Below are 8,833 nucleotides of genomic sequence, written 5' to 3'. Positions count from 1 at the left end.
GCGGCTGCGCTCTTGGGGTCATTTTGGTCGGTCAGCAACTCCTGGGAAGGTTCACCACTGGTCCGTGTTTTGGATGGCTCTCACTGTGGTTGAGTCCCAAAGCTTTAGAAATGGCTTCATAACCTTTTCCACGGTTAGATCTCAATTAGTTTCTTTCTGGGCGGGGGGCAGGTACTTTTTCACGCGGGGACATGTGTGTTTTATTTCTCCTTTTAAAAATAAAAAGTTTTATTTTGTGTTGAGCTGTGCTGTCATTGATTATATTTATTTGATTGATGATGAAACATTCAAATGTGACAAAACCGGAAGAAATCAGGAAGGGGGGCAAACACTTATATCCAAGTCCTGGTCTAAAGTGCTTTTTAGTCCCTCACTTTATTGTCCTGTTGGTGTGGTTTGGAAAGAATGCGGAAAGTAAATGCCGGGGGGGGGCGGATTTGGAGTGCAAGAACTGCTGACTGGCGCCACCTAGGTTTTTGCACACTCCTGAGAAGCGTTAAGAAGAAAGGTCGGCGGCTGATTGGCGGCTGTGGCGCTTCGGGAAGGAAGCAGCAGAAGCGGGTCCGGGCTCGGGAGTCGGAAGGTCCGTCCCAGAACCCAGAACCTCCTCGGAGCAGAGGCGGCTCCCAAACATCCCGCGCGCTCCCACGCTGTCCGTGCGTAAAAGGCGCACCGAAGCCCAGCCGGGAGGCGCGCGACCATGCTGGCGAGGAAGAGCATCATCCCGGAGGAGTTCGGCCTGCCGGGGCTGGTGTCCCGCATGCCTCGCAAGCCGGTGTTCCGGGACCGCGTCAACAAGGCGCGCTTCATCGCCAAGAACGGCTCGTGCAACCTGGCCCACAAGAACATCCGCGAGCAGGGCCGCTTCCTGCAGGACGTCTTCACCACGCTGGTGGACCTCAAGTGGCGCTTCACCCTCGTCATCTTCACCACCACCTTCGTCAGCAGCTGGCTCCTGTTCGCCATGAGCTGGTGGCTGGTGGCCTTCGCGCACGGAGACCTGGACCCGGAGCGCCTCAACGGGACTCACTGCGTCACCGACGTCAAGTAGGAACGTCTTTATCGTCTTATTTCGACACATTTTATTGTCCCGTTTCCGTCATTTCCAACCGGGAAGGAAAGCGTTTGGCCCCGCCCCCTGACTTCTCTCTCTCTCCCCCTCTGCTCTGATTGGTGATTGTCCTTCTAATGACCTCCAGGTCGTTCACCTCCGCCTTCCTGTTCTCCATCGAGGTCCAGGTGACCATCGGCTTTGGCGGGCGGATGATCACGGAGCAATGTCCCGCCGCCATCACCGTCCTCATCATGCAAAACATCGTGGGCCTCATCATCAACGCCGTCATGCTGGGTAAGACCCCGGTCCCCGGGTCCCCGCGGGCACCTGGACTGGTGGCCACTGTACTGTTGTCATGTCAACATCCTGCAGGGTGCATCTTCATGAAGACGGCGCAGTCCAACCGGCGGGCGGAGACGCTCATCTTCAGCCGCCACGCCGTCATCGCCGTGCGGAACAACCGCCTGTGCTTCATGATCCGCATCGGAGATCTGAGGAAGAGTATGATCATCGGGGCGACCGTGCGGCTGCAGGTGTGTGTGTGTGTGTGTGTGCGGATGCTAAGCGGTTTATTTGCGGCCTCGCCGGGTCCCCTAAAAACGACAATGATGATGATGTTCAGGTGGTGAGGAAGACGACCACCCCCGAGGGCGAGGTCATCCCCATCCACCAGATCGACGTCCAGACGGAGAGCGCCGTGGCCAGCAACAGCCTGTTCCTGCTGGCGCCGCTCATCATCTGCCACGTCATCGACAAGAACAGGTGCGAACTCCAACGCCACTTCGCCCGCCACTTCGCCGCTTGACGTGTTGTCGTGTGCCGCGGCAGCCCGCTGTACGAGCTCTCGGCCATGGAGCTGCAGTGCAGCGACCTGGAGGTCATCGTCATCCTGGAGGGGGTGGTGGAGACCACGGGCATCACCACGCAGGCCCGCACCTCCTACGTGTCCGAGGAGATCCAGTGGGGCCACCGCTTTGTTCCCATAGTGACAGAGGAGGAGGGGGTCTACTCCGTGGACTACTCCAAGTTTGGAAACACAGTGCGGGTGGGTGTCATAGCTCGGCGGAGGCGCCATGTTTGTAGTCTTTGACGCCGGTTGTATTGCTGCCGCCCCCGACAGGTCGCCACGCCGCGCTGCAGTGCCAGGGAACTGGACGAGAAGCCGTCCATCTTGATCCAGACGCTGCAGAAAAGCGAGCTGTCTCAGCAGAACTCGCTGCGCAAGAGGAACTCCATGCGCCGCAACAACTCCATGCGAAAAGGCGCCGGAAGCAGCGGGAGTCTGCGGCGGAACAACTCCGGCCTGCAGGCCTCGCCCAAAGTCCAGTTCTTCACGCCCGCCGAGAGCGGTCAGGGCATCAACGCCGTCACCTGACATGAGGCCCACCTCCTGCTGGTGGCCATCGTCCTCCTCGTGGTGGGGAGGAGGTTTTGTGGAGGTCGTGACCTCCGACCCTGTAGGAGCCAACTTCTCTCCCAGTACTTCTACAGCTAGCATTTCATTTGTGGGAATAACGGCCCATAGTAGTGTTTTTCTGAGAAAATGTTCCATTTATTATCCTGCCCTGACAATATGTTAGCATTTTTTTTAAATCATCACTTGAATAAACAATCACACTAATCACTTCCTGTTTGTTGTTTGCTGAGCCGATGCTACAACACATGTTTGCTAGTTGAATAATAAACAACAAACTAACACTAACAAAACAATCCACTAAAAAATTCATTCAAATGTGTTGTGTTATTCTCGTAACTTCATTTTAAGAATAATAAAAGGTGGATATAAACACTTTCACGGACGCTCTACGTCCGATGCGTAATGGCGTCACCAACCCGGAAGTGTCACAGTCCGCTTCAGAGTCAAACATGGCAGGTAGGTTGTTGTGCAGGACTACAACCCTTCTGACCAGGTCTCAGGTGCCTGCTGGCCCTCGCTTCTTCTCTCAGACAGAACCGGAATCGCTGACTCTCCGCAGGCAGACTAACGGAATCAGGTGACCTCGGTTTTGTGTTGTTGTTTAGCGCCCCAGCAGCGAACCAGCTTGAAAAAAAACCGAAAACTGTTTTATTTACCTAGCGAGGCACCGCTGCCTGTTTTAAAAGAACTTACACAACAAAGTTAAGTCTTGTCACGAATTCGGCGTATTTCGGCAAAAGTTTGCGTAACGTTTTGTGTATTTGAAGTCCAAGGCCAGTTGAATAGGTACAGCTGCTGTGAATGTGTGTGTGCTGTTTGTAGGAGAATAACGCTCAACAATCCCAAAAAGAGGAATGCACTGTCTTTGTCCATGCTGGAGTCCCTCCGGGAGGACATCCTGACCGACGTGGACAGCCAGGACCTCAGAATCATCATCATTTCAGGTAGGGTGCCATGTTTAATGGTGTAAATATATGACTATATAACCATGTCTAATGGTGTAAATATATGACTATATGACTATATAACCATGTCTAATGGTGTAAATAAATGACTATATGACTATATAACCATGTTTAATGGTGTAAATATATGACTATATAACCATGTCTAATGGTGTAAATATATGACTATATAACCATGTTTAATGGTGTAAAATATGACTATATGACTATATAACCATGTCTAATGTGTAAATATATGACTATATGACTATATAACCATGTCTAATGGTGTAAAATATGACTATATGACTATATAACCATGTTTAATGGTGTAAAATATGACTATATGAGTATATAACCATGTTTAATGGTGTAAATATATGACTATATGACTATATAACCATGTCTAATGGTGTAAATATATGACTATATGACTATATAACCATGTCTAATGGTGTAAATATATGATTATATGACTATATAACCATGTCTAATGGTGTAAAATATGACTATATGACTATATAACCATGTCTAATGGTGTAAATATATGACCATATGACTATATAACCATGTCTAATGGTGTAAATATATGACTATATGACTATATAACCATGTCTAATGGTGTAAATATATGACTATATAACTATATAACCATGTTTAATGGTGTAAATAAATAACTATATGACCATGACTATTATCAGCTGAAGGTCCGGTGTTCTCGTCTGGACACGACTTGAAGGAGCTGACATCAGCACAGGGTCGAGACCATCACACGCGAGTGTTTCGCACCTGCGCAGAGGTGCGTCCCTTCCCCCCCTTCGCCCCTTCCCCGGCCGCTCCTTCTTTGTCAGACGACTTCCTGTTTTGTGTCCCAGGTCATGACGCTGATCCAGGACGTCCCTGTCCCGGTGATCGCCATGGTGAACGGCGTGGCCACGGCGGCAGGCTGCCAGCTGGTGGCCAGCTGTGACGTGGCGGTGGCGTCCGAGAAGTCCACCTTCGCCACCCCGGGCGTCAACGTGGGTCTGTTCTGTTCCACGCCGGCCGTGGCCATCGGCCGAGCTGTGCCCAGGAAGGTATGAGGGCGCAAGGATGACACCTCTTTTTTTTTGGATGCCATGTTGATGACATCGTTTGCTGGTCTGCCAGGTTGCCATGGAGATGCTTTTCACGGGCGCCCCCCTGTCAGCCCATGATGCTTTGCTGCACGGGCTGCTCAGTAAGGTGGTGGCAGAGGAGCGACTGGAGGCGGAGACGCTCGCCATCGCCCAGCGGGTGTGCCAGGCCAGCCGACCCGTGGTGGCGCTGGGCAAGGCTACCTTCCACAGGTGTTTGAACGCAACATTTACTCCTTTCTCATCACTTTGGCATGGCTTTGGCTTTGACGCACGCTTGTCCTTCCCCCAAAGACAAATGTCTCAAGGTCGAGATGCGGCGTACGTCACCGCCTCCAAGGTGATGGTGGACAACCTCGCTCTGAGAGACGGCCAGGAGGGAATACGGGCGTTCATCGAGAAACGCAAGCCGGTGTGGAGCCATCTATCTGAGAAAGCCTGCGACTGATGGACTCAAAAGCAAAATAATAATCATGCATTAATAATGCAAAAGATGTTTTGAAGTGATTTTCTAGTTAGAATATATGGGAGTTATTAAATTGCTATTTTATTTTAAGAATACAAGAAGCCTTTATTTGTTTCATACGTCTACAAAGGTCATTTACATTCTAATATATTTAGAATTAATAATTATGTACAATTTAATGACTTATTAATAAATAAAAACATGAAGTATTATTTTTACAATATTTTCAAAATTTGAAGTAAATATTTTTTGGCATTACCTAAAATACATTATATTAAAAATTAAATGTATTTCATTATTAAAGAATAAATAATTGAATTTTAAACACTTTAAAACAATAAAATCCATAAAATAAATAAATGATTTAATTTTTAAATATTGTAAATAGTTTTATATCACGCAGTCAGAATACAAGAAGCCTTTATTTGTTTAACAAGCATACAAAAGCCATTTCCGTTCTGGGGAACGCGGAGCCTCTTCGTCTGATTTTTCGCACGTCAGTGAATGCACCATTCGGCCATTTTACCGGCACCGTGCGCATGCGCAGTTCTGTGTGTCTGACCTTCATACAGTAACCATGTTTGCCAGGACCAGCTTGTTGGTGTTCTCCCCACAATGGTAAAACTTCACTTATTTGACTGTTTTATTACATTTACTGTGGTGTGCCGTGTCTAGCTACTTGTTGCTAGAAATCAGGTGGTATAATTTATGTAGCGTGAGTGTTATCGGATTCTGGAAGGACGTGCTAATGTGGAGGCCTCGGCTAATGAATGACGTTAGCACGCAGGCTAACAGCTAATGCTAAATAAGCCGCTTGACATTGTGCTACTTGCACACTATGAGGGCATCTAATGCCAATGTACATATGATATGTTAACCAGGTTACACAAATAATGCCCGCAGTTTCTTCTTCTTCGTCACCAGTGGAGAGTTAGCATCTCTGCAGCCTTAGCATTAGCTCACAATTTCACCCATTTCTCGTGTGACTTACTAAAAATATTGATATTTTTCTATGAAATGACACCGCGAGGGTTTATTTGCACACAAAAGTTTGATGTCGGTGTGGAATGAGCGTTAACATTGTTTGTTTTGCAGTGGGCAGGTCAGGAACATGGCTACCTTGAAGGACAGTAAGTTCTTGCCGAGAAAGACGTGAATGCTGCCCATGTGGCGTCACGTCCGGGCGTCACCCATCCATGTTTGTGTATTTAAAGTGTTGCCGTACAAAGGAGCCCCAACCAAGTTATTTTTGTGCGCAGTCACCATCCGTTTGAAGTCCATCAAGAATATCCAGAAGATCACAAAGTCCATGAAAATGGTGGCCGCCGCCAAGTACGCGCGGGCCGAGAGGCAGCTGAAACCCGCACGAGTCTACGGCACCGGAGCCCTCTGTACGCCGCTCCCCCTCTGTACGAAACCCCCAAAACGAGAAGATGCTAATTGAGTTTGTCCTGCAGCGCTGTACGAGAAGGCGGAGATTAAGGCGCCCGAGGACAAGGCCGCCAAGCACCTGATCATCGGCGTGACCTCCGACCGTGGCCTCTGCGGCGCCATCCACTCGGGCGTGGCCAAAACCATCAAGAACGAGATCGCCGCCCTGACGGGCAGCGGCAAGGAGGTGATGGTGGTCAACGTGGGCGACAAGCTGAGAGGTCTGCTGCACAGGTACGCCCTGCAAACCCCCCCTCACCCACCACCGCCGCTTTTTATTGCTCATCATCCTCCTCTTCCTCCTCAGAACTCACGGCAAGCACATCATGCTGAACTGCAAGGAGGTGGGCCGCAAGCCCCCCACTTTCGGGGACGCCTCCATCATCGCCGGGGAGCTTCTGAACTCCGGATACGAGTTTGACCAGGGCGCCGTCGTCTACAACCGCTTCAGGTAACCCTCTCAGACCAATGCAGTCGGAGTAGCGTTAATCCCGCCCCCTCCCCCTCGTGCAGGTCGGTCATCTCCTACAAGACGGACCAGAAGCCCGTCTTCTCCACAGACGTGGTGGCAAACGCAGGTACCTTCTTGAAAGAGTCACCTGACCCCGCTCCAGGACTTTAAACCACCCCCCCTCCCTCGACAGAAACCATGAGCGTCTACGACGACATCGACGCCGACGTGCTGAGGAACTACCAGGAGTTCGCTCTGGTCAACATCATCTACTTGGCCCTCAAGGAGTCGTCCACCAGCGAGCAGAGCGCCAGGATGACGGCCATGGACAGCGCCAGCAAGAACGCTTGTGAGCCTGTCCGCCTGTTACCATGGCAACCCCATCATGACTTCATGTATGGGGGGGGGTGACGGACTGTGATTGACATGTGCTTCCCCACCCAGCCGAGATGATTGACAAGCTGACCTTGACCTTCAACCGCACCAGACAGGCCGTCATCACCAAGGAGCTGATCGAGATCATCTCTGGAGCCGCCGCCCTGTGAGTCCATCATCATCATCTTCATAATCTGTCTTCTTTCCTTCCCTAAATGAAGAAGGTGAACATGTTCTTTGTAAAACCCAACCTGCTGCCCATCCAGGACTTGAGGAGGTAACCTAGTGGAGGTTAGCTCCTCCATGTAGACTGACTCTAGGCGCTTTAGCTGTAGGAGCTTTACTTCTAGGTTTGGCCCGGGTAGAAGATGCTGCTACTCCATGCCCCTCACGGAGGAGCCATTGTTGACCATGTCTTCTTCTGCGTCTTTGCAGATAAGCGGAGCAGACGGACGTCAAAACGTGAAGCGGCCTCGTCCACCCTCTCCGATCCTTAATCGTGTTTGTAAAAATATACAGAGAATAAACCTCTACATGACCACCCCACGCTGTCACGTGCCTCCTTGGATCACATGACCTTTTGCTCCTACGGGGACGATGCACATGCTGTATTGCTATACTCTATTTATAGCATTCTATATATTCTATATGCAGTATATCTACTTTTTTCATGATGGGTTAGCATCATTAGCATGTTTAGCTACGTTAAATTGGATATTGGATGCAGTGGTTAGCACGCAGGCCTCACAGCTAGGAGACCGAAGTTCAATTCCACCCTCGGCCATCTCTGTGTGGAGTTTGCATGTTCTCCCCGTGCATGCGTGGGTTTTCTCCGGGTACTCTGGTCCCCCCTCCCATTCCAAAAGTTGGCCACTCCAAATTGTCCATAGGTGTGAATGTGAGTGTGAATGGTTGTTTGTCTATATGTGCCCTGTGATTGGCTGGCCACCAGTCCAGGGTGGACCCCGCCTCTCGCCGCAAGACAGCTGGGGTAGGCTCCAGCACCCTCGTGAGGATAAGCGGTAGAAAATGAATGAAATTGGAGATCAACCAAATACAAATCATCTCATATATTTGTTTTTTTTCCATTTCAACATTTTTGTTACATGGAAGGTACACAAAAAATCCCTGATTTTTGTAAACAAACAAAAAAAGGCTAACCTTAAAGAACCCTTTTTCAGAAAAAATAGACATCCTGCATTGTTGGAAAAAAACCTTGAAAATCATCTTTGATTTGATCTTAGTTTTGACCGTCTTTTCTAAATTCCTGCTTTTCCTTGTTTTCCGGGAAGAAAAATCCTGGCAGTTCCTTGAGTTTCCATCGTCCATTTTAAAGATGGAAAGTATATTTAGCTGAATGTGATGTAAACATGGATGTGTTTGCATATTATCCCCTTTTAATAAATAGTAAACTCTAAGAAATCCCAGCTTTTCCTTAATTTTCCCTGCTTTTACATTCATGTGAAGATGTATTTATTATTTTTTTGTACTATGACATCCACATTTGCATTACAAATGTTTGGATTGTGTGACTGTACCTAATGATGTAAACACCGAGTGCAGGAGCACCTCCTAGCGGC

The 8,833-nt window shown here is 49.0% G+C and overlaps 3 protein-coding genes across 4 annotated transcripts; all 3 read left to right on the top strand.

The window, feature by feature from the left end:
• Nucleotides 1-399: 399 nt before the first annotated feature.
• On the top strand, nucleotides 400-2,662 carry kcnj8 (potassium inwardly rectifying channel subfamily J member 8). The gene is made up of 6 exons (XM_058067254.1): nucleotides 400-1,047; nucleotides 1,200-1,348; nucleotides 1,427-1,587; nucleotides 1,677-1,816; nucleotides 1,883-2,099; nucleotides 2,175-2,662. The coding sequence occupies exons 1-6, from the start codon at nucleotides 701-703 to the stop codon at nucleotides 2,427-2,429; spliced, it is 1,269 nt and encodes a 422-aa protein (XP_057923237.1). The 5' UTR covers nucleotides 400-700; the 3' UTR covers nucleotides 2,430-2,662.
• A 224-nt stretch (nucleotides 2,663-2,886) lies between these two features.
• Nucleotides 2,887-5,082, top strand: echdc3 (enoyl CoA hydratase domain containing 3). Its single transcript, XM_058067794.1, has 6 exons — nucleotides 2,887-3,048; nucleotides 3,294-3,415; nucleotides 4,117-4,214; nucleotides 4,291-4,491; nucleotides 4,565-4,743; nucleotides 4,825-5,082. Exons 1-6 carry the CDS (start codon nucleotides 2,921-2,923, stop codon nucleotides 4,976-4,978), a joined length of 882 nt encoding a protein of 293 aa, XP_057923777.1. The 5' UTR covers nucleotides 2,887-2,920; the 3' UTR covers nucleotides 4,979-5,082.
• Nucleotides 5,083-5,498: 416 nt separating this feature from the next.
• Nucleotides 5,499-7,794, top strand: atp5f1c (ATP synthase F1 subunit gamma). Of its 2 annotated transcripts, XM_058067541.1 has the most exons (9): nucleotides 5,499-5,614; nucleotides 6,092-6,126; nucleotides 6,256-6,387; nucleotides 6,454-6,661; nucleotides 6,735-6,878; nucleotides 6,941-7,005; nucleotides 7,072-7,227; nucleotides 7,323-7,419; nucleotides 7,689-7,794. In XM_058067541.1, exons 1-9 carry the CDS (start codon nucleotides 5,574-5,576, stop codon nucleotides 7,690-7,692), a joined length of 882 nt encoding a protein of 293 aa, XP_057923524.1. In that variant the 5' UTR covers nucleotides 5,499-5,573; the 3' UTR covers nucleotides 7,693-7,794. The 2 variants fall into 2 exon arrangements, with proteins under 2 accessions (XP_057923524.1, XP_057923523.1); XM_058067540.1 differs by lacking the exon at nucleotides 7,689-7,794 and having other exon boundaries at nucleotides 5,536-5,614; nucleotides 7,323-7,423.
• Nucleotides 7,795-8,833: the final 1,039 nt, after the last annotated feature.

This window comes from Doryrhamphus excisus, chromosome 3 (assembly GCF_030265055.1).
Source record: "Doryrhamphus excisus isolate RoL2022-K1 chromosome 3, RoL_Dexc_1.0, whole genome shotgun sequence".
NCBI classification, from domain to species: Eukaryota; Metazoa; Chordata; class Actinopteri; order Syngnathiformes; family Syngnathidae; genus Doryrhamphus; species Doryrhamphus excisus.
This window is presented reverse-complemented; position numbering and strand designations above follow the sequence as displayed.